This window comes from Dromiciops gliroides, chromosome 2 (assembly GCF_019393635.1).
Source record: "Dromiciops gliroides isolate mDroGli1 chromosome 2, mDroGli1.pri, whole genome shotgun sequence".
Lineage (NCBI taxonomy): Eukaryota > Metazoa > Chordata > Mammalia > Microbiotheria > Microbiotheriidae > Dromiciops > Dromiciops gliroides.
This window is the reverse complement of record NC_057862.1, coordinates 656869312-656893692: the sequence shown is the minus strand read 5'-3', so window position 1 is coordinate 656893692 and position 24381 is coordinate 656869312. Positions and strand designations below refer to the sequence as shown.

The 24381-nt window shown below is 47.7% G+C and overlaps 1 protein-coding gene across 4 annotated transcripts in view; it reads left to right on the top strand.

Moving 5' to 3' along the window:
* Nucleotides 1–19297, top strand: part of ST3GAL2 (ST3 beta-galactoside alpha-2,3-sialyltransferase 2) — a 62795-nt gene extending 43498 nt beyond the window's left edge. For 3 of the 4 annotated variants that reach the window (XM_043981627.1, XM_043981629.1, XM_043981628.1), the window contains 6 exons: nucleotides 2779–4149; nucleotides 7955–8148; nucleotides 14340–14519; nucleotides 14982–15027; nucleotides 15645–15764; nucleotides 16704–19297. In XM_043981627.1, coding sequence (XP_043837562.1) covers nucleotides 3811–4149; nucleotides 7955–8148; nucleotides 14340–14519; nucleotides 14982–15027; nucleotides 15645–15764; nucleotides 16704–16877 — 1053 coding nt within the window. In that variant the 5' untranslated portion in view covers nucleotides 2779–3810 and the 3' untranslated portion in view covers nucleotides 16878–19297. The remainder of the gene's footprint in view (nucleotides 1–2778; nucleotides 4150–7954; nucleotides 8149–14339; nucleotides 14520–14981; nucleotides 15028–15644; nucleotides 15765–16703) is intronic. The other variant, XM_043981630.1, reaches the window with a different exon arrangement.
* Nucleotides 19298–24381: the final 5084 nt, after the last annotated feature.

Genomic DNA, 24381 nt, shown 5'->3' with positions numbered 1-24381 from the left:
CAAAAAAATATGATGACATCTGAATTTCACTAGAATCCATTCCCTTAGGTACTTTATTTTACGCATATAAGAGCATTTTTTTTTCTTATAGAGAAGGGCTTCATGTTTCACCAGCCTGTGGTCAGAGGTGTCCATAATATACAGCAAAAGTTTCTGTTGGGGAATCCCTATGTAGGGCACCTTCAAGTGACTGATGGAAGCCTCTTTGGCAAACATACAGCCCCTTGTTTTATGCCTAAGAGGATCCTTCAACAAAGCTGTCTCTGGGGTCACATCTGGCAAGGAATCTGGAATGATCTCAACGCATGCGTGAGATGCTTTGTCAAAGGAGGACTCTCAAGGCTGCGTTTTGCTGATTCTGTCTTTCAAAAATCAAGGAACAATCAACGTGGCAGGATCCCTGCCTCTTGTAGTCAATTGCGTGTGACTGTGAAGACATGATTTGCTTGAGGAATTCATTTGGGAAAGCCTATCTTTTGCCTTTTCATATGTTCATCAAGAAATATGTATTAAGCCAGCAAGCATTGATTAAGCATTTCAGTGGTGTCTGACTCTTCATCACCCCATCTGGAGTTTTCTTGGCAAAGATACTGGAGCGGTTTGCCATTTCCTTTTCCATATGATTTTCCAGATAAGGAAACTGAGGCAAACAGGGTGAAGTGACTTGCCCAGGATCTGAGGCCAGATTTGAACTCAGGAAGAGGAATCTTCCTTACTCTAGGCCCAGCACTCTATGCGCTATGGTGTCACCTAGCTGCCCCCAAAGTCCCTGGGCTTTAGTTTCCTCATTTGTAGAATGAGTGAACTGGACTAAATGACCTCTGGGAGCCTTTTCTAGTTATAAACTGCTATCATCACACTTGAATTAATGAGTCTGTCCAGGTAGAAAACCTGAAATGCAATCTGAACAGATGGTGGTTCTGGGCACGGGTTCTAGCGTGGCCACATCTAAGTAATTTGGTCTTTTCTTTCTTGGTTTCTGCTTTTCTCCTCGCCTGCCTCCCCTGGGGGGAAAGGAAACCCTTAGAGCCGCAGGGGGTGTGTGCTGTGGCAGCCTGGAGATAGGAGATAGGCCTCTGAGTATGTCCTGGCTCACTGACTGAGCTGAGCTGCAATGGGTGACTGGGCATTCCTCTGACCAGCTACGTAACTAGGAGAGGGAGGCCCTGAGGGACACAGTTGGCTGGGTGCTCTGATACCGAGTCAGTGGAGTTTATGAGGAGAGGCTACCATGGGTCTGATCAGAAAATCAAGGTAAACACCATGGTGGGTACTTACAGGGGAAGGAATTGCAGGTCAAGGGAGAGAAACTGAGGCCTGGGAGACAGGGCACTGGAATCCCCTCCCAGCTCACTTACTGACTGACCCCCCTGGTGCACCTATGCTCCGCAGAGATGCCAACTATGCTCCGCAGAGATGCCAACTATGGCTTCTAGGAGTTCCCCAGTGCAGCTCAGCAGAAGGGCTGGGGGACAAACTCAGAGAGAAATGGGGGCCACTAACCCATCTGTAATGATCCCTGGGAGCTGCAGATTGACTTAGAAAACTACACGTTTCTAGATTTCTTTTTCAAAAACCGAACACACCATCACCTTAAAACCAGATAGGAAAGTACATTTGAATCTGCTTTTGGTGGTAATATAGTCTACACCTCTAGCCTCCAGCATGACCCAGGAGACTCTGAGTCCAGCCTTGAAACTTCTGTCAAAAGCAAATGGAGAGGGGGCAGCTAGGTGGCGCAGTGGATAGAGCACTGGCCCTGGATTCAGGAGGGCCTGAGTTCAAATCCAGCCTCAAACACTTGACACTTACTAGCTGTGTGACCCTGGGCGAGTCACTTGACCCTCATTGCCCTGCAAAAAAAAAAAAAAAAAAAGCAAATGGAGAGGCAGACTGGGTTGGAATAGCCCCATCTCTTCCCTCACTGGAGGGGGGGGGCTCCCTAAAACACATGGCCCCTGGAACAGTGGGGAATGGCCACAACTGATCATTTGATATCTGGGACCCAAGGACATATCTAATGCTGCACAGTACGTGGCACCTAGTAATAATAATCATTAATAATGACCTATCGATTGCTCTATCTACCTCATCTAGGCTCTGGCACTGACTTTCTGTGTGACCTCAAGCACAGCATTTAACTTCTCCAGGACTTATTTTACCCACTGGCTAAGATATAGATAAGGGCATAATTACTATAAAGGCAGATGGGTTCCATTTCTAGTCTGACCCCTTATGTGGTTTAGGGGGCTGCCATCAGTGTTAATTGTTTTCTTTGGGTCATAGATTTAGAACTGGAAGGGACTTAGAAGCCATCTAGTTCAAGCTACTAATTTGACAGATGAGGAAACTGAGGCACAGAACATTTTAGGGACTTACCCAGGGTCCCATAGCTGGTAACTATCTAAAGACAGGATTTGAACCTAGGTCTTCCTGACTCCAAACCCAGCCTCTACTCTATGGAATTCAGATTTCAAAATTTGTGAGTCCAAATCCAGCCTTAGACACTTCCTAGCTGGGTGACCCTGGGCGAGTCACTTCACCCTGTTTGCCTCAGTTTCCTCATCTGTAAAAGGGGCTGGAGAAGGAAATGTCAAGCCACTCCAGTATCTCTGCCAAGAAAACCCCTAAATGGGATCACAGAGAGTCAGACACAGCTGAGCAACATGGACTGGCATTGAGTGGGTAGGGGTAGGGGCAGGGGTAACAAGAGGGTGGTGTAGGTGGTGGTAGAGAATGTTGTCTGTACATCAGTGCTTTTCTTCTCTGCAATTTCAGCATACCTGGATCCGACCAGCACAGGCTGCCAGGGCATTATTGAAAGCACCTCCAGCTGAGGACACGGCCCTGGGGAGCGGGAATGGGCAGAGGGGCAGCTGAAGCTCGGCCAGCACTGCTAGGAAGACTGCTGAAGAGAGACCAGCGGGGAGCCCGATACGCCTGCCAGTAACCCGGGGGGAGCCCACAGCAGCTGGCTCCCAGCTGTTCCTCAGCTCCAAGGAGCCACACATCTGGAATGAGCTCTTTGTAGTCCCTTGGGTGGCCAGGGCCAAGGACTTTGCAGCCCCAGAAGTGGTGAGGCTTCAGGGGGGGAGGGGCAGGGCAAGTTCTGAGGGAGCATGGAACGCTGAGTGTCCCGGGAACCTTGTCAGCTTGCTGAGGGTTTTGGTTTTGTCCCTGTCTTCTAAGAACCACAGCCCTGGGCTTTCTTCCTCTCTCCTTGCCCAGAGGGATCAGCATCAGGTGAACTGGGGGCTACATCTCTGATTCTCTCCACAAGCCCCACCCCACTTGTTGAACTTTCTCTTCAGGTTGGAATCCTCAGTTTCCCCAGGGGTGCAGAGCAAGCTCCCCTGCAGCAGGGGAGGGAGGGACAGCCTCAGAGTCTGCCCATGAACCACAAGGACCCCGGCTGCCCCAGACTGGACTATTCCAAATCACCAAAGAGAAGGTTCCCCAGAGCTGGCACCCCGCCATCCCGAGGGACTAGAAGGCTGGCATGGACTGACCTCCCCCACAGCAGGGGGGCTGGCCCAGCTCGTGGCAGGTCCAGACGAAGAGGCCCCCGGAGTCTCCAGCGGCTGAGGAAGCCACAATTGCCTGATTTGTTTTCTCTCACCCCTGAGGGAGAGAACGGGGTCTCCCCCCGTTGGCCTCCCCCTTCCTTATCGTGGCTCGGGCCTCTATGCTCTTTCTCTGCAGAGCTGGAGCAGGTGGGCAGCACTGGGGCCAGCTCAGCACTCAGCTGGTGAGGGAGGGACCCCGGTGACCCCTGCCCCAGCAGGGGGTCCCGCCCTCCTCAGCCAAGCCATGAAGTTCTCCCTGCGGTTCTGGTTTCTCTCCACGGCCTTCCTGCTGGTGTTTGTCATGTCGCTCCTCTTTACCTACTCTCACCACAGCATGGCCACCCTGCCCTACCTAGACTCCGGAGGCCTTGGCAGCACGCATCGGGTAAAGCTGGTGCCAGGCTATGCGGGCCTTCAGCGCCTCAACAAGGGGAGCCTCCTGAGCAAGAGCTGTGCCTGCCGACGATGCATGGGGGACACAGGGGCCTCCGACTGGTTTGACAGTCACTATGATGGTAACATTTCCCCTGTCTGGACCAAAGAGAACATGGATCTCCCCCTAGATGTCCAGAGGTGGTGGATGGTAAGGGACTGGCTGTGTGTGTGTACGTGTGTGTATGTATGTGTGTGTGTGTACGTGTGTGTATATATATGTGCACATGCATATGTGTGTATGCATGCATGCATGCATGCATGTGTATGTGTGTGTGTGCATGTTATATCCGGGCTGGAAGAATGGAAGCTTCATTTTTAGTTAGCAAACTGCCTTGCCCACAGTAGGCACTTTCTTGTTGAAGTATTTAGCTTAATGGAGTTCAATGGAACCTTTTCTTATTAGAACCTTCACAAGTCCCCACTAAATCTGCCCCCAGAGCTTGGCCCATTGAATAAAATCAGGGTCAGGAAGGGCTGGGGGGGTGGGGATAGTGGCTGGCTGCTCAGTGTCATCATCAGGTCGATGGCCAGTGTAGGATGAGGTGAAGGGGAGGAAGAAAGAGCGGAAGAAAACAGACCTGGGTTAGGACTACAAGTAGCCAGGGGGCCCACAGCTGGAGATGAACCCTTCAGGCCCAAGTCAAGGCCCAAATCACCATGGGAGGCGGCAAAGGCTTCCAATACTCTAGCCCGACTGCTGAGTAGGAACTTCAAAGACAAGGCTGTGGAGGGAGGCCTTGGCAGCTTCATCTGAAAGCATTTTTCAAACCTCCCTCACCCTAGGATTGGGTGGAAGGGAAGGACCACCTGGGGGCTCTGAATCCTCACCTTCTTTCCTTTCTCTCCCTGTGCCTCAGCCTCAAAGAATCCTGGATTCCTTTACATGGAAGCTTAAATGTTTTGTTTTTGTTGAGGCAGTTGGGGGTTAAGTGACTTGCCCAGGGTCACACAGCTAGTAAGTATCAAGTGTCTGAGGCTAGATTTGAACTCAGGTCCTCCTGACTCCAGGGCCAGTGCTCTATCCACTGCACCACCTAGCTGCCCCTTTAAGTGTTTTTTTAAAGTAATTTTTCAGTCATGCTGGATCCTTTATGACCCCATTTGGGGTCTTCTTGGCAGAGATACTGGGGTGATTTGCCACCCATTTCCTTCTCTAGCTCATTTATTTTATTTTATTTTATTTTTGCAGGCAATGGGGGTTAAGTGACTTGCCCAGGGTCACACAGCTAGTAAGTGTCAAGTGTCTGAGGCCAGATTTGAACTCAGGTACTCCTGAATTCAGGGCCGGTGCTTTAACCACTGCGCCATCTAGCTGCCCCCTATTTTATTTTATTTTTAAAAATTAATTAATTAATTATTTTCCGTTACATGTAAAGATAGTTCTCAACTTTTGTTTATACAAGCTTTCCAATTTCAGATTTTTCTCCCTCCTTCCCCTCCCTCCCCCCTTCCCTAGACAGCAGGTAATCTGATATAGGTTATATACATAAACACATAATAACATTAATCCTATTTCTGCATTAGTGATGTTATAAGGGAAGAATCAGAGCAATGATGAAAAACCTCAAAATAGAAAAAAAAAAGCATCAAAAACAAAAGAAATTGTATGGTTCTTTCAGCATCTATACTCCACAGTTCTTTTTTTTTTTTTTTACCTGGATTTGGAGATCCTCTTTTATCATGAGTTCCCTGGAACTCTTCTGTACCATTGCATTGGTGAGAAGAATGTAGTCCATCACAGTAGATCAACACTCAATGTTGATGATACTGTGTACAATGTTCTTCTGGTTCTGCTCATCTCACTCATCATCAGTCCACGCAAGACCCTCCAGGTTTCTCTGAACTCCTCCTGCTCATCGTTTCTTACAGCACAATAGTATTCCATTGTATTCATATACCACAACTTGTCCAGCCATTCCCCAATTGATTTCTCCAGCTCATTTTACAGATGAGGAAACTGAGGCCAACAGGGTTAAATGACTTGCCCAGGGTCACACAGCTACTAAGCGTCTGAGGCTGGATTTGAACTCAGGAAGATGAAGTCTTCCTGTCTCCAGGCCCAGTACTCTTTGCTCTATGGTGCCACCTAGCGGTCCTCTCTTGTAAAATGGGGTCATCGGATTGTGAGGATCAAACAAAATGATGCACATAGAACACTTTGCATACCATAAAGTCCTATGTAAGTGCTAGTTATCGTTCCCCATTTTCCAATGAAGAAACTGAGGCTGAGACTTTGCCTTGCCCAGGGTCAAGGTAAATAGCAGAGGCAAGATACGTACCCATCTTCTGACTCCAAGCTCAAAGAAGAGAACAAGTTTTCTTCTCTTGTAAGGGGGCAGGATGACGAGCCCTGGGGGGGGGATTGGGGGTGGGGAGGGCACCTCCGGATAGCAAACCCGACAGCCCTTGATGACAGCCTATGAGGAGTGGGCATCAGTTGGTACGCGGTAGCATCTCTGGTCTTGTAGCTCAGAGCCCTTTGGGACACTGACTGGTGTCTGAGATCAGGAGCAGGAGCCTTGTTTTATAAGTGAAACTCAGGCCCCCGCTGCAAAGGAGGTCCCGAAGCAGTCATGTCCCCCAGCATCAGTGCACAGCCCTGGGCTCCACAACCTGGTAAAGCATTCTGAACAAGCTATTCACTGCCAAACGCGCCCCCTCTCAACGGCCTCTCCTCCTCCCCTTTCCCTTATGAACTCTGAGATGCTTGACTCAGAGCCAAGTTCCCTCTCCAGACTGAGTTCATTTTCTTGTCCTTCAGTCCATTCCTCAAGTTCTTGAATTCCTGACAGCCCCGCCCCCTGCCTCCTCCCTAGTGTTCAGAGAGGAATGAGGCCAATCCCTAGCCGCCTCCCCCCTTACTTTTCACAGTTGTTCAACCCCCATCTCCTGAGGTCAGGAAGTAGGGGTCTGATGTTCTGGTTTGATAGTTTTAGAAAACACAAGTTCAGTAAGCCCTGGGGTGAGGAGGACTTGAGCTTAGCCCCAATTGTCTCCAAAAATAAGAAGACAAAGAAGAAAACAACAACAAAGAAAGAAGATAAGTTCAATGTCTCATGCAAATTGAAGAACCAACTTCAGTTACTTTTTTTGGGGGGGGGTGGTCAGGGCAATGAGGGTTAAGTGACTTGCCCAGGGTCACACAGCTAAATAAGTGTCTGAGGCTGGATTTGAACTTGGGTCCTCCTGAATCCAGGGCCGGTGCTTTATCTACTGTGCTACCTAGCCGCCTCCTCAGTTACTTTTTAGGTTCAGTGCTATGGTCCCTGTCCCCACAGTGCTGGCCATTGTTCTTGTCACTATGGCTCACCAAGCTGTGAAGCTTAGATTTTGCCCAGCACCTGCTCCTGCCCTGTGGCTCCAAGGTCCTGGGTCAGCTATGGGCATCTCTTGATCTGCCCATCCTCTTCCCTTTTCTCCCCTTTTTCATGCTCTTCTTACTTGCTAGCTCAGAGCTCTCTCCATACCTAGGGATCAGCCTGGATGGAGCACCTTCTGTAGACTTGTGGAAAGGAACATCCAAAGCCCACGCACCCTCCCCTCTCCTGCGTAGCACTGGGGCATCGGCGGCCTTCACGGCTGGTCGAAGAAGTGAATGAAATAGGTGGTTGCCTGCTTGTGTGATCTGAGTGTCATTGAGATGGCAACTGTTCAAATGCCAGGACATTACCCGGAAATGAGTAGCACATTAGCCCACTAACACATCAGCAAGGAGTAGTTTATCAGGAGAGAGCAGGGCCCCAAGAGAGAATGGGATAGAAGGACAGTTGAATGCTAATGAGGGGGGAAGGGATTTGGCAAGACTGGTGGGAGAGTAGGCCTAGGGAGAATGCCAAATGAGGAAGCTCTGGGCACCAGACATGGGTGGAGGCTCAAGAAGAGGGAAGAGGGGCAGACAAAGGGCAGACGGCCTTCCTTCCCAGGCTTCAGCCCTTTGTCTCCCCCCTCCTCAGATGCTGCAGCCCCAGTTCAAGTCACACAACACCAATGAGGTGCTGGAGAAACTGTTCCAGATTGTGCCGGGGGAGAACCCGTACCGCTTCCGGGACCCTCACAAATGCCGGCGCTGCGCTGTGGTGGGAAACTCAGGCAACCTGCGAGGCTCTGGCTACGGGAGGGACGTTGACGGACACAACTTTATCATGAGGTGAGCTTCCCCACAAAGGACGGTGGGATCATGGGAAAGAGCAGCGGGACCCGAGCTGGGCTGGTGGAGTCTAGTCTCCCTGGTGGAGATGGATGGGACGGCTGACGACAATCTCCTCTGGCTCCAATTGTGCTGGTGTGTGCACAGGTGTGTGCACAGGTGTGTGCATAAGCATGTGCATAAGCATGTACGTGCTCAAACAAGCGCGCGCGCACACACACAGGTGAGGAGTGGGGAAAGGGGAGGCAACAGCTACATTCTAAAGTGCTCTGCATTTCCCTGGAAACTACCCAATACTGTGAGATTTTTGTATTGAGAGTCGTTCACATTTTTTTTAGTTTTTTTTTTGTTTTGTTAGTTGTACTTTTCCATCTTTCTCTCCTTCTTGCCTGCCTACTTCCTTTCCTCTTCTTCCTTCCTTCCTTCCTTCATTCCTTCCTCCCTTCCTCCCTTCCTTCCTTCTTACCTTCCTTCCCTCCTTTCTCTTCTTTCTCTTTCTTTCTTCCTTCCTTTCTCCCTCTTTCCCTCTTTCTCTCTCTCTTTCCCTTTTCTCTTCTTCTCTTTCTCTTTTCCATTTCTTTCCTCCCTCTCTCCTTCTCCCTTCCTTTCTCTTCTTTCTTTTCTCTCTTTTCTTTCTCCCTTCCTTTCTCCCTCTTTCCCTCCTTCTCTCTCTCTTTCCCTTTTTTCTTCTTCTCTTTCTCTTTTCTATTTCTTTCCTCCCTCTCTCCTTCTCCCTTCCTTCCTTTCTCTTCTTTCTTTTCTCTCTTTTCTTTCTCCCTCTTTCCCTCCTTCTCTCTCTCTTTCCCTTTTCTCTTCTTCTCTTTCCTATTTCTTTCCTCCCTCTCTCCTTCTCCCTTCCTTCCTTTCTCTTCTTTCTTTTCTCTCTTTTCTTTCTCCCTTCCTTTCTCCCTCTTTCCCTTCTCTCCTTCCCTTTCTCTCTTTTCCATTTCTCTCTTCCCTCTCTCCTCCTTTCCTTCCTTCCTTCCTTTTTCTCTTTCTTCCTCCCTTTCTCTCCTCCCTCTCTCCTTCTTTCCTTCCTTGCTTCCTTCTGTTCCCTTCCTTTCCTTTCTTCCTTCTTTTCCTTCTCTCTTTTTTCTTTCTCCTTTTCTTCCTTTCTTTTCTTCTTTCCTCCTTTCCCTTTTTTCTCTCCTTCCTTGCTTCCTTCCCTCCTTCCCACTCCCATCTCTAATTTCCCTTGAGAAATTTTAAAAACAACAACTCCTAGAGTTCCAGGGAACTCATGATAGAAGAGGATCTCCAAATCCAAGAAAAGAAAAGAAAGAAGAACTGTGGAGTATAGATGCTGATTGAACCATATTATTTCTTTTGTTTTGGGTGCTGTTGTTTTTTTTTTCTAGTTTGAGGTTTTGCATCACTGCTCTGATTCTTTCTCTTGTAACAGGATTAATGTAGAAATAGGATTAATGTTATTATGTGTATATATATATCTATATGTATATGTATAGAGATATATAGATATAACCTATATCAGATTACCTGCTGTCTAGGGGAGGGGGGGAGGGAGGGGAGGGAGGGAGAAAAATCTGAAATTGTAAAGCATGTATAAACAAAAGTTGAGAACTATCTTTACATGTAATGGAAAAAATAAAATACCTTATACATTAAAAAAACAAAACAAACAAAAAAAAACCAACAACTCCTTCTGACAAGTGAGTAAAGTCACACAAAGCAGTCCCTCGTATTGACACCTCTAGTCTGTCAGCTCTGTGAGGAAGCGTGCCTCATCCTCACTCCTCTGGGGTTATGGTTGATCATTGCCTAGATTAGAGTTCTTAACTCTTTTTTTTTTTTTAGTGAGGCAATTGGGGTTAAGTGACTTGCCCAGGGTCACACAGCTAGTAAGTGTTAAGTGTCTGAGGCTGGATTTGAACTCAGGTATGCCTGACTCCAGGGCTGGTGCTCTATCCACTGCGCCACCTAGCTATCCCCAAAAGTTTCCCTTCAGAGTTCTTAACTTTTACAAAGTTCTTTTCCTTGACATCATCACTGTCACTGTTTAAATTGTTCTCTTGGTTCTGCTTTCTTCACTCTCCATCAGTTCATACAGGTCTTCCCAGGTTTCTCTGAATCCATCACTTTTGCCATTTCTTATGACACAGCAACATTCCATTGCATTTCTTTGCCATAATAAAAAGTGCTGCATTGACTATCCATGTGCATATGGGGCTTTTTCTTTTTTGCTTTAGCTTTTTGGGCTATTTGCCCAGTTGAGCATTTCATCTTGTAACCTGAGTGTAGCCTGGGCCCAGTCCCTAAGCCTCTATAGGGTTAGCTGAAAAGCACCAGCTGCTCGAGCAATTCTTGCTTGCTGAGTCCTACTGAGAGCATCTGTGAAGACCCTTTATTGCCCACTTTTGTCCTTTTCTCTTCCTGAAACTTGAATATTTTTTTTAAATATTTTATTTTTCCCAATTACATGTGAAAAGTTTTTTACATCCATTTAAAAAAATTTTGAGTTCCAAATTCTCTCCTCTCTCTCCCCCTCCCCCTTCATTAAGAAGGTAAGCAATTTGATATAGTTTTGACATGTGCAGAGACTTGAATATTTTTTAAAATTACCTGCAAGCCTTATTTTTTTTAATCCCAATACCCTCCATTTACTCCTGGATTGCCATTTTTCTTTTGGGGTTAGGCCAAGGTCTTTGAGAAAAATGGGGGGCTACAGAGGAGGAGTCAGAAGGATAAATAAGTTGAAAATTCCCCATTCCTCCCAGGCATCTCCTGAAATCAGCATCCTCAGAAGCCTGGGCTCCTCAGGAAGAAAGAGGAAGAGCCTTGTCTTAGAGGCCGTTGCAGGGCTCTGTCACCATGGCAACGCCAAGACAGCAACGTGTCTATCTATGTGAGGCTCTCATACCCCTCACTCAGGGGAACACAGAGGGGCCTCCATTTTGTCTGCCAGAAAAGTGTTCGTTTGAGTGAATCAGGGTATTTAGAAAGCCCCGACTTTTCTCAAATCCCTTTTCTGCCTTGGAGCTCTGAGTCTTGTTACACTTGTAGTCCTGCCTTTCCCTTTTGTGGCTCCTCCACACAGGGAGAGTGAAGGTTGTTGTTCTTAAATAATTTTTCAGTTGTGTACAACTCTCCATGACCCGATTTGGTGTTTTCTTGGCAAAGATACTAGCAAGATTTACCTTTGCTTTCTTTAGTTAATTTATAAATGAGGGGACCAAGGCAAGCAGGGTTAAGTGACTTGCCCACGGTCACACAGCTAATAAGTGTCTGAGGTTAGATTTGAACTCAGGAAGATGAGTCTTTCTAGTTCCAAGTCCAGTGCTTTATCCACTGTGCCACCTAGTTGTCCATGTGAAGAATACTCAAGGCCAATGACCTAGGTTTAGGATGATTTCATCAGCCCACACCAGTATTTCTCAAACTTAATTATTCTTTGCTTGAAGATTTGTCCCACACTGAACATTTGAGTTGGGAACACTTGTTATTCATCCTTTGCTTTGAAGAGGACCAATGACATCAGCAGGTGATGTCTTGACTTGCAAATGAGTTGGACTTCAGTGAGGCAGGGTTATGAAGAGGCACCAACCTCACTCCTCCTTTGGAGGAACATTTATGGGAGAGCCAGGGGTCTTGGGCACATACATTCTACTGGAAGGGGAAACTGCATACAATTTGTGAGCCACTCTAGGGAAACTTGGGCAACATAATAACAATAACAATAGCACCTTTTTTTTTTGGCGGGGCAATGAGGATTGAGTGACTTGCCCAGGGTCACACAGCTAGTAAGTGTCAAGTGTCTGAGAACGAATTTGAACTCAGGTCCTCCTGAATCCAGGGCTGGTGCTTTATCTACTGTGCCACCTAGCTGCCCCATTCTCTGTGTTTATCTAGACCTGTGATTGTTTTACTCTACTCACAAGGACAAAAGCTTTGAAAAGGCTGAGGCAAGGACAGGTCACCAATAGATTTCCCAGAGTCTTTGAAGCTCTCTGCCCCTTACTCCACTGAAGCTGAAGTCCCCGTACCAAAATATTATTTTGTTAATTGTTACTGTCTGGAAATGTGTACTGGGTCCCCAGAGCAATCACCAGGTGTAAAACCTAGTGAGAGGCTGGGGATATGGTGGTTCAGGTAATTTGTATATGGTCTCTTTGAAGTGATTGGATGGCAGTGATAGGGATAATCAGGTTTCCAATCAGTCAGTCAGTAACTCTAGCTCCTTGTGAGTTGTTTGTCATTTCCTCCCATTTTACAGATGAGAGAACTGAGACAAACAAGGTTAAGTGACTTGCCCAGGGTCACACAGTTAGTGTCTGAGGCTAGATTTTAACTCAAGTCCTCCTGACTACAGGACTGGCACTCTAGCCACTGCACCTCTCATAAACATTTTTTGAGCACCTACTGTGTGCTGTGTCTCTCTTCCTGGAGAAGGAAATGACAAACCATTCTGGTATCCTTGCCAAGAAAACCCCAAATGGGGGTCATGAAGAGTTAGATATGACTGAAAAAAAATGACTCAGTAAATGTACTAAGCACTCTGGTGCCACGGAAGAAAGCTTTTCTCTTCTGTCATACGTCTCCCCGGGAGTGAAGGAGTCGATGTCAACGACCGTATCTCTTTGTTCTTGTGTTCTCTTGGCCCAAGAGATGCCATAAGTGAGGCACAGAAAGCCTCCTGCCATGGAGATTGAGTCATATTTCCAAGTCCAACTCCCAGTCTGCTTAGATTTCTATCTTCTATCTCTTCTCCTGGTCCAGGGTTCTGAAAAGCCCAGACTGCTCAGTGTCTGGAAGGAAGATAGGATTTAAGATAGTCCCACAGGGTCCTGGATGACTGACATGAGAACAGAGGCTCTGGCCGCTGGTTCTGTGGCCGAGAGTCGGGGTGTGACCATGGGGGAGAATGCCCAGGGTATCTGACACCCCCCTGGTCTGCTGGACCCTTGAGATGTTACCATAGAACCCCCTAGCACTGCACTTCTAAGAACAGAATATTGGGGCTTCTTTGACTGGCCATCCCCTGACGTGAAGTGTCTGCTGGCGCTTTCTCTTCAGCCTTCTGGGAGAGAGTCCTTACCTTTGCTCTTGGCTTAGCACTTCTCTTCATCCAGAAGCCTCCACAGGTCTTCTGGGCCTTGACCCAAGGCAGCCTCTTCCTGCTAGCCTGTTCCTTAATCAGAAAGAAAGATGAAGATTGGGGGCAGCTAGGTGGCGCAGTGGATGGAGCACCGGCCCTGGATTCAGGAGGACTTGAGTTCAAATCCAACCTCAGACACTTGACACTTACTAGCTGTGTGACCCTGGGTAAGTCACTTAACCCTCATTGCTCCACAAAAAAAAGAAAGAAAGGAAGAAAGGAAGGAAGAAAGGAAGAAAGGAAGAAAGGAAGAAAGAAAGAAAGAAAGAAAGAAAGAAAGAAAGAAAGAAAGAAAGAAAGAAAGAAAGAAAGAAAGAAAGAAAGAAGGAAGATGAATACCTCCTCCCTTGGTCTGGGCATCATCTCCAGCTAAGGTTGCAGCTGGGCATCTCACCAATGCACCGCTGCTTGACTATGGCCTAGTGGCCAACTGTTCCCTGAAGTCAGTTTAACTATATGTAATCATGCTCATGCCCATATACTTACATTTAGCAGCTAATTAATTGATAATGGGTAGACAAGAGATGCCTTCCTGCCTTTTTCAAGGAGAGCCAAAATATCTCTGGGTCTCCAAGAATAATAGTGAGAGGGAAACCCAAGCATCTAGTGAGGTATCAGATGTCAGTAAAAGAGAAGGGGTTTTTAAGTTCATGGGATGCTAGGCATCATAAGAGACCAAGGAAATTAGACCTGGGCTGAAAATAGAAGCTTGGAACCAAGAGAGAGACGATGAGTTCAGATGTCTGGAAGGAGAGACCTGAGCCTGGACTTGGGGGTGGGGGTGGTGAAAGTCGGCTGGAACCAGACACAGAATTCATAACTCTTAGGGATATGGGAAAGTGGCTCCTGGACCATGAATAGGCTGGACTTGGGTCGCTAGTTAGAGCAATTCCTTTGAGACCTAGGACTAAAGAGTGGGACATATTAAAGCTTTCATATGTTAGACCTCTCTGCACCTTCACTTCAGAAAGGGCTCAGGTGTAAGAATTCTGAAATTCAGGCTCTCTGACCACCATTCTCTCTCTCTCTCTCTCTCTCTCTCTCTCTCTCTCTCTCTGTGTCTCTGTCTCTCTCTCAGGATGAACCAAGCTCCAACAGTGGGCTTTGAACAAGACGTTGGCAGCCGGACCACGCATCACTTCATGTACCCAGAGAGTGCCAAGAACCTGCCTGCCAATGTTAGCTTTGTGTTGGTCCCCTTCAAGGCCCTGGACTTGCTATGGATTGCCAGCGCTCTGTCCACAGGACAGATCCGATTGTGAGTCCCTTCTCCTTTGGGGATGAGGGGGGTGAGGATAATAAATAGGCTTCTGGGTGGTGTCTCTCACCCTGGGATCTTGGTTTCAGAATTCTTTCATTTGGCACACTCAGCTGAAAAGCCAAGGTGAGGTCAGTGGTGAGCAGGGTCCTGAGTGCTAGTTGAGTTGGTTAGGGTTGGCTGAGAAACTATTTCTAGGTTGTTACTGGATGGTTGGAAAAAAGAGAAGGGAGCTGTCCAGTGTAAGTGGTAAGTAGCAGAGTCAGGGCTCTTCATTCTGTCTTTAACAGTAAATTACTCAATTCAAGCAAATGTTCCAGTGAGGGAGATTAATCTAGCAACATATGCAGAGCAGATCAGAATTGGGAGATACCTGAGGCAGAAGACTTCTGAGATGGGGTGAGGACTTCTTCCTCAGCTCTTTCTAAACCACATTAAACATGGCCTTCTCTCTCTTTATAGCACCTATGCCCCTGTGAAGTCTTTCCTTCGAGTGGACAAGGAAAAGGTAGGCTGACTCTGTTTTAGAGGGAGGGGAAGGGGAAGGGGAAGAGGAAGGAAGAAGTATTGATGCATGGTGCTCATTCTCTGCTAGGTACTGTGTTGAGCCACTCTTTGGGGGAAAGTGCTGTTATTCTTATTTTACCAAAGAGGAAACTGAGGCAGACAAAGGCTAAGTGACTTGCCCAAGGCCACACAGCTAATAAGTGTCTGAGGCTGGATTTGAACTGAGGTTTTCCCAACTCTAGGAAATTTATCCACTGGGCCTCCCAGCTACCTAGCTTTCCCTCTAGTGGACAGAAGTAGGAATTTGATATTAGATCCTGGGATAGGCCCATTTGCAAAATTGTTGGTACAGGGAAGAATTTTTGGTAGATCTCCAATGCCAGAAGTTGCCTGTTTTAGGCAACCAGCCTGTGGGACACCTACTTCAGGGCCTCTGATGACTTCTCGAACCCTATCCACTGATAACCTTCAGTCATTCCTTATCGAGGACTTACCTTGTGAGGGATGAGGTCCAGCTACAAACGTCAGGAACTACCAGGGTCAACTCAAAGCAGTTGGTAGAAGGGGCCAAAGCTGCCCAAAGACATCCTTGTGACCAGTTGGTTTCTCACCTCCTAGGTCCAGATCTACAATCCAGCCTTCTTCAAGTATATTCATGACAGGTGGACAGAGCATCATGGGCGCTACCCTTCCACGGGCATGCTGGTGCTCTTCTTTGCTTTACACGTGTGTGATGAGGTAGGTGAGGCAAGGGACCTTGGGCATCCTCCCTCTTCTAATCCTAGTCCTATGATGTAGGAAAAGTCCAGATTTAGGGAACAAAGACCACGTCCTGATCTTCCCAGGTCCCAGGGCATTCTGTGTCACAGAAGGGATTTGAGATCATTATGCAGAAACTGACTAGCTTGGCTCTCTCCCTGGTTCTGAGACTGAACATCCCTAAAATACTTAGTAAATAAACAGATTAATAATAATAGTAGCCAACATTTATATAGCACTTATGTGCACTGTGCATCTCAGACACAATGCTAAGCACTGTGCAATTATGATCTCATTTGATCCTCACAGCAACCCTGGGAGGTAGGTGCTAGTATTATCCTCATTTTACAGATGAGGAAACTGAGGCAAGCAGAGGTGAAGTGACTTGCCTAGGGTCACACAGCTGGGAAGTATCAAAAGATAGGTTTGAACTCAAGGTCTGGAGCTTCTGGCACTATTTCACGTGGCTAATACAAGGCATTCAGCCACCCCACTGGCACTTTGAGCCTCTATACCTCCTCTCCTTCAGAGCCTTTTCTCCTCTTTCTCTATCACTCTCTCTTTTTTTTTTTTTTTTTTTGGCAGGGCATTGGGGGTTAAGGGACTTGCCCAGGGTCACACAGCTAGTGTCAAGTGTCTGAGGCCAGATTTGAACTCAGGTACTCCTGAATCCAGAGCCGGTGCTTTATCTACTGCACCACCTAGCTGCCCCTATACCTCCTCTCAATGAGTCTTTCCTTACTGAAACCTCTGGTTGTTCACTAGGTGAGTGATGGGAGACTATACAAAAGCCCTCAGAGAGAGGAAGGCCCCGTGTGAAGGGAGAAGATTGGGTCAACGGGCCATTCCTGCCCCAACCCCTTTTAGTCTTGCTCCTGTCCCTCAGCTGATTCATGCCTTCTTTACTTCCGGTCTCAGGTGAACGTGTACGGGTTCGGGGCTGATAGTCGAGGCAACTGGCATCATTACTGGGAGAACAACCGCTACGCCGGGGAGTTCCGGAAGACGGGGGTACACGACGCGGACTTTGAAGCCCACATCATTGACATGCTGGCCAAGGCCAGCAAGATTGAGGTCTATCGGGGCAACTGAGCCCTGGCCACCCGACTGTACCTTTCTGCTGCTGTGGCTGTAGGCGCGCAAGGGACCCATGGCTCTCCCTCTAGTTTCAAGCCTGGAGGCCATTCACAAGGCACTTGCTTTGTTCCAGAGGAGTGTGGAAGTTCCCCAGTCAATCAGGAGAGACTTCACTTGGAGTCTCTGAAACCAATCAGGAGCATTTGTCTTCCCTCCCTCCCACCCCCAACCAATTCTGAGAAGTCTAGAGAAAGGCCAGCTTCTGGCCCAATCACAGGGGGACAGAGGGGAAGCTTTTGTTCTCCAAACCAATCATGAAGGACTCATGGCTGAGTCCAGGGCCTGGGACCAATGATTGCTGTGACCCAGGGGCTCTGGCAGAGGCAAGTGACCATCAGAGTCAATCCAGTGGCTACTTTCCCCTCCTACCCTCTTTGGATAGGGGTATTTGTGTGTGTGTGGGATTATTGTTATTATTTTCAATTGAAGGCAAACCGGTTGGTTTAAACAATCCCCCCTGGTGAAAGCTACAGTGGGCGATATTCAAGACACACCAGAGACTGGAGAGGAAGAGAGTTCAGCTGGCTAACCCCCCTTCCCCAGAAGCAGAAAACAGCATCCCTGTTTCTGGAGGTCCTTTCCTGACCCAGGAGGAAGAAGGCTAGTGAAACCCAACCACTAGTACATTGGAAAAAGGCACGTCTCCCATTCTCTGGCCTCCTCTTCCAGCCCATCTTCCTCTGGCCTCTTTGGAGAGGAAGGGAGGGGGATCACACCAAGGCTTTCCAAGCTCTCTAAGACAGAATCAGCCTGTTTAGGGAGAGAAGGCACCCTGGCCGCTTGGGCTTGTTGGTAGCTTTGACCATGAAGTCAAGCAGTAGCGGGTCCACAGCTCTCTAGGCACATAATAGCAGTTGGTCCAGGCTATTTCCTTATTTCCTCAGGGCCGGAGGGTAGAGTAGACCCCACTGAAGCAAAATTCAATCATAGTGGGAACCCCAAGCCCTTGGGGGGCTGTGGGCGCCCATGTTATGACTCTTCCATCTCAGCTTCCTCACCCCTTAGATGAGCACTTAACTGCCTCCCTATGGGAGAAATTTAGCTAGAGCTCCCAACTTTTCCCTTGGGAAGTCAGCCCCTCTCTGGGGGCTGGGGATGGACAGAGCCAGGAGCAGGGGGTCCAAAAATCATGGGCATTGGGGGTGGGGAAGCCCAGGCACTGACAGGCCTTCAATCCACAATCACTTTAGCTCCTCCTCTTACCCTTCTTGGCTCTTGGCCCTCCTGCTTCTGTACCCCACTGGGGGGGGGGGGAGAAGAACCTGAGGCAGAGAAACCCCGCCTGGGATCCAAACCCTACTGGTTCTGCACTACTCAGAGTAGCTCTGGGGGGGAGACCCTTCCAGAAAGCCCTGGCTTAGGGGCTCTAACAGCTCACCCGCTAGGTGCATGCATTTCTTCCCTCTTTCCCCACCATGCCAGGCAGCTGCAGGAAGCCCGTTGGCTGGGGGTGGGGGGGTGGGATCTGCTTCCATTTCACCTAGTAGCTAACCTGAAGCTGCCAGCCTTGGCTTGGGCACCAAAGGGGGAGGGGGTGCTTCCTTTTGTTGTCTTGTTTTAAGCTAGCTGTGCAACTTAGCCAGGAGCCTGCTGGGGAGGGGCCGGCTGGCCCCCACTGCATGCTTCCTCCCCTTCCTTCACTTTGGATCTTTACACAGCCCTCCCCTGCCCACTTCTGCTCTGGAAGGGGCAGCCAAGGGTTACATTTTGACTGTCCGCTTGGCTGCCTTAAACTCAGCTATCTCCCCAAGGGAAGACCTTGGTTTGCCACTTAGCCCTTCAGAGTCAGGGGAGCTTGGGGAGGGAGGGATGGAGGGAGCAGAGGCTTCTGTGAAGCTGCCCCACCACTAGAAGGAGCTCCTCACTCAGCACTGACACAGTCTCTACAATTCCTCCTGGGCAGGCACACTCACACTCACACTCACACTCACACTCACGAACTCGAAGCCTCCTTTTGGGCAGGAACTCAAAGGCAGGCCCTTGCAGGAGGGCTGAGAAAACCCTCACCTGTCTCTCACTCAGTCCCAAGGGAAGGGGAGTAGGGATAGCCAGACAGGGCAGGTTTTGCTGCCCTGCTTTTCTGAACAAGGCCTCCCCAGCCCAATCCCAGACTGCCCCAGGGGGCCTGCTAGTCTTATCTTAATGCTTAGGGAAGAGGCTGTTTTGAGTGTTTAGACTATGGGGGGAAATGCAGTCATGCCAAAACAGTATTTGAACGAAGTAATTTATTTCTTTTGTATCATCATGGAATCCTGTTCTGGGAGGCGTGGGTCTCATCCTCTGGCCCAGTCTCCTTTTCTGCAATAGTTATTTAAATGAATACTTCTTTCTTTCTTGCCTCCTTCTTTATTAATTAAAAAGTTTTTAAAAAGTGATTGATGTATAGCCAATTCTTCTATTTTGGAAATGTCTTTTTATCAAGGAAGGAAGAATGAATGAATGAGAAGTGATTTATTAAGCATTTACTGTGTTTCAAACATGGTGCTAAGTGCTGGGGATACAAATAGAAAAATCAAGACATCTCACCTTCCGGGAGCTTACATTCTAATAGGGAGACACAACATAAATGGGGTGTCCTGAAAGTCTTAGTGCACCTTTAAGCTGCAGTAGCTTTAAACTGCACTAAGATTTTTGGGACACCCCATATAGGTGAATGGTAGACAGGGAAGGGGGTTTTGGTTGGGGAAATTGGGGAAGGGGAGTTGACTGACATGCCCTTTCCATGAGCAGGGGTAGGATAAGGATTCTGAGAATAAGAGATGGAAAGGGTGTTTCAGGTCTGGGAGTGAAGGGGCAGGATCCTATTGGCATTCAGAATTGAGCAGCGCCTTCTAGGTACAGTCTCTAGCAGGGGCCATCTCTCCAGACCCATTTTGGAGGGTGGATTTTGGAGGGTACAGACAGCAGATGAGCTGGGAGAGTTAGTTTCTAAGAGACAGTAATCCAGACTCCCAGAATGTTAGAGAAGGGGCTTATTTCAACCAACCTCCCTCATTTCAGAGATGTGGAAACTGAGGCTTGGCAGTTCCATGACAAATTGAGCAGAATGTCTGCTCTCCCAGAAGCCCTCTCACCTTTTGCCCCAGCCCTGGTTTGCCGACGTAGAGGCTTCTAAGACACGGGTATCCACAGACTCCCAATGAGTCTTGTGGATAGATTTCCAAGGGTTTGTGAACTTGGATGGGAAAAAGAAATCACATCTTTTATTTTCACTAGCCTCTCAACTAAAAATGAAAATTTCCTTCAATTATGAATGTAGGTAGCCAGTATTTGAGGAGAAGTATCTTGTTTGAGCAACTGCAAGTTGTTGGATTCTAGAGAATACAAAGAAGAGGAATACATAAGGAAGAAGACTATGAAGGGATGAAGGGTCCAGGTTATGAAAAGCTTTAAGAAGCCAGAGGCATTCACATAGGATTCTAGAGGTGGTAGGGAGGGGACTACTGGAGCTCAGTGAGGCACATTCATGTGTGACATGGTCAGACCTTCCATCATCACCTTGGCCACTACTGGCCTTTCCTTGAAAAGAAGTACAAAACCACCCACTGCTCCCCTCCCAAAGTCACCTATGAGGGAGGAGTTAGGAACGAGCCCTTGGGATCAGAAGACTCATCAAGAACTATAGGGAGAAATAAAAAAGAATTGTAGAGAGAAGAGAGGCTTTTGTTCCCATCTCTCAGGGGCAAAACATACAGAAAGGGTGGCTCTTCTTCCCAGTTCATCAGTGTAGTCCAAAGTAGCTCATGCATGGTCTAGGAGACATTCTGGATTGTTTCATTGTTTTCTAGGTGAACCTACAAGGTCCCTTTTTTGTGTGTGTGTGTGTGAGGCAATTAGGGTTAAGTGACTTGCCCAGGGTCACACAGCTAGTAAGTGTTAAGTGTCTGAGGCTGGATTTGAACTCAGGTCCTCCTGAATCCAGGGCTGGTGTTCTATCCACTGCGCCACCTAGCTGCCCCTGTTTCATTGTTTTCTCCCCATACCATCCTGAGACATTCTTGGCTGCTCCAAAAACCTAGTTCTTCCCTACCCCATACTCCAACTTGGATCTCTTCTCATGGTTGCTGGCCTGCAGAGGTCCCAGTGAAAGGAGGAAGATCAAAGCTCATACTGCCACCATTTTAGGCTGTTTTTTTTTTCTTCCAAAAGAGAACAATATAGCAGAAAGGTATATCTCTTTTCTGGTGGTGCGTCTTGGGATCCATTCTGCTCAGGCCTTCTGGAATCATCCCGGGCTCTGGAAAGACTCCAAAGAAGCAACATTCTCCAGGGCTACAACAAAGGTTGAACGACAAGTCATTGGGGGGAAGGCCTAATGTTCTGTGATTGGGCAGTACTTCCTCTGAGGAAGCCTAACTTCTCCTTTTTTAACTTTATTTTGTGCTTTGATAAAATCGGGGAGGGGCTCATTTGGGCCTACAGCTCATCATCTAAGGTAGGAAGCCACCCCTAAGACCTAGGCATTCTCTCTCTTTTTTTTTTTAATTTATTTTTTTTATGCAATGGGGGTTAAGTGACTTGCCCACAGTCACATAGCTAGTAAGTGTCAAGTGTCTGAGGCCAGAATTGAACTCAGGTACTCCTGAATCCAGGGCCGGTGCTTTAACCACTGCTCCATCTAGCTGCCCCCCTAGGCATTCTCTTGTTGACGGCTAATGAATGAGGCAAACGGGACTGAGAAATCAAGTTAGATTTAATCCCTGGGAGGTCAGGGGCCTCATTTTTGTCTCATATCCCAAGCACTTAGCATATTTTCTGGCTATAAGTAGGTACTTAGAACATTAGCAGATAGTGTTTAATAAATGCTTGCCGATTGACCCTATTGTTGTTATCAGAACTGAAAGAAAAATGAAAAGGAAAATCAGAGAGAAACGTGAGCTGGATTATGTGGCTGCCAGGTTTGGCTAATTCTCCCAAGGCTCTCAAATGAGAATAGGACATAATCCTTCAATTGACGTTGGAGACACTAGGTGGCGCCATAGTACATCGCGTGCCCGGCCCAGAGTCAGAAAGACTCATTTTCCTGAGTTAAAATCTGGCCTCAGACACTACTAGCTGTGTGACCCTGGGCAAGCCACTTCACCCCGTTTGCCTCAGTTTCCTTACCTGTAAAATGAGTCAATCAGACATGCATCCATTAATAATCGGCTATGTGCCTGCTGGCCTCTGGAGACAAAGACAAAAATGAAAGGGCCCTCAAGGCCCTTACATTCTATCAAATGAATTAGCTCCCATCCTCAGTTTATGTGAGTGTGAGTGTGAGAGAGTGAGAGTGAGAGAGAGTGAGAGAGTGAGTGAGTGAGAAAGTGAGAGAGTGAGAGAGTGAGAGAGAGAGTGAGAGAGTGAGTGAGAGAGAGTGAGAGTGAGAGAGAGTGAGAGAGAGTGAGAGAGAGAGAGTGAATGAGAGAGAGAGAGAGAGAGAGAGAGAGAGAGTGAGAGAGAGTAAGAGAGTGAGTGAGTGAGAAAGTGAGAGAGTGAGAGAGTGAGAGAGAAAGAGAGTGAGAGAGTGAGTGAGAGAGAGAGAGTGAGAGAGAGAGTGAGAGAGTGAGAAAGTGAGAGAGTGAGAGAGTGAGAGTGAGTGAGAGAGAGAGAGTGAGAGAGAGAGAGAGTGAGAGAGTGAGAGTGAGAGAGTAAGAGTGAGAGAGAGTGAGAGAGAGAGTGAGAGAGTGAGTGAGAGAGAGAGAGTGAGTGAGAGTGAGAGAGTAAGAGTGAGAGAGAGTGAGAGAGTAAGAGAGTGAGAGAGTGAGAGTGAGAAAGTGAGAGAGTGAGAGAGAGAGTGAGAGTGTGAGAGAGTGAGTGAGAGAGAGAGAGTGAGTGAGAAAGAGTGAAAGAGTGAAAGATAGAGAGTGAGAGAGTGAGTGAGAGAGTAAGAAGGTGAGAGCATGAGAGAGTGAGAGAGTGAGAGTGAGAGTGAGAGAGAGAGTGAGAGAGTGAAAGATAGAGAGAGAGTGAGGGGGGGGGGTGTAAGAAGCCTGGAGAGGCAGGTGGTCAGACCTGGGCTTTAGGAAGATGACTGGAATGGGGAGAGACTGATGGCAGTGAGATCAAGCAGCCGGCTCAATGTCCTAAGTCTGAATCAGTTCTTATAGACCTTGGTAAGAAAGTCTTTAGTGAAAAAGTTGGGGTGCAGGGGGAGTGACCCAGCTGGCATTTCAATGTAGGGCATCTAGTTGCCTGGTTGAGCATTTTTACCACTGTGCCACACTCCCTGACAAACTCAGGTTTCCTTCTTCCTTTTGCCGAAGGAGAAACTTCACTTTTCCCTCATGACGATTATCAGCTCTCTCAGGTTTTCCTGGCCTCAGACCCCTTCTAGGACAGAAGGGGCCATGGCTGTGGAGTCTGGATGTTTAACCATCTAGTGGCTGCATTCTCTGACCATTTGGGCAATGAAGGCTTTACTAGGATCAAGCAGCTTTTGAGGGCGTTGGGCCCTGATTCTTCTGGGCATAGAAAGGTAAGTGTGTGACTCTTTAGCAGTGCTCTTGTACCTAGGCCTTCAGAGCAGTCTTCAGTCCTTGGCTCTGATTAGCTTAGAACTTGTTGGCATCACACGTCCAAGTGCTATGTCTTTAGTATAACCTGTGGGGTCACTACTTTCTCTGTAGGTTCAGCCTGTGGCCAATGGATAACTCCCAAGGTTGGCCCAGAAAGACTATGCAGACAGATGAGTTTAGGGAAACAACCCTTTCCCCAGTGTTTGGGACATGAGACACTCCTGGAGTCAGGAGGGGGCTAAGTAATTTATCAGCAATTATTTAACAGTGCTTCCTATGTGTCAGGCTAACCAAGAAAAAGCAAAATAATAAATGAGAATGATAATAAGTCCCTGTTCCAGAGCACTTTCCCTCACACAACCACTGCCTCTTGTGAAAAGTTAATGAGGGGATAGGGGTCTGTGTTTGGACATTAGGGTAGAGAAATTTCCTGGCACTCTCCATAAAGGAGCCAAGTAGAAATGAAGTGGGCCTGGAGTCGAGGGCCACTAGGTGGCGCCATAGTGCATAGAACTGCTGGCTTGATATCAGGAAGATTCCTCTTCCTGAGTTCAAACATGGCCTTAGACACTTAGTAAATGTGTGACTCTGGGCAAGTCACTTAACCCTGTTTGTCTCAGTTTCCTCATTTGTAAAATGAGCTGGAGAAAAAAAATGATAGCTTTGCCAAGAAAACCCCAAATGGGGTAACAGAGTCAGACACAACTGAAACGACTGAACAACAACCAAAAAATGGAGTCAAGAAGACCTGAGTTCAAATCCAGGCTCAGATACTCACTAGCTGTGCAACCCTAGACAAGTCACCTATGTTTTCTCAGCCTCAGTTTCCTCGTTTGTATAATAGGGGTAAAAATAGCACTTACCTCCAGGGTTGTTGTGAAGGTCAAATGAGTCAGTATTTCTAAAGAATTCTGCAAATCTTAAAGCACTACAGAAATGCTAGCTAAGCTAGATATGGAATC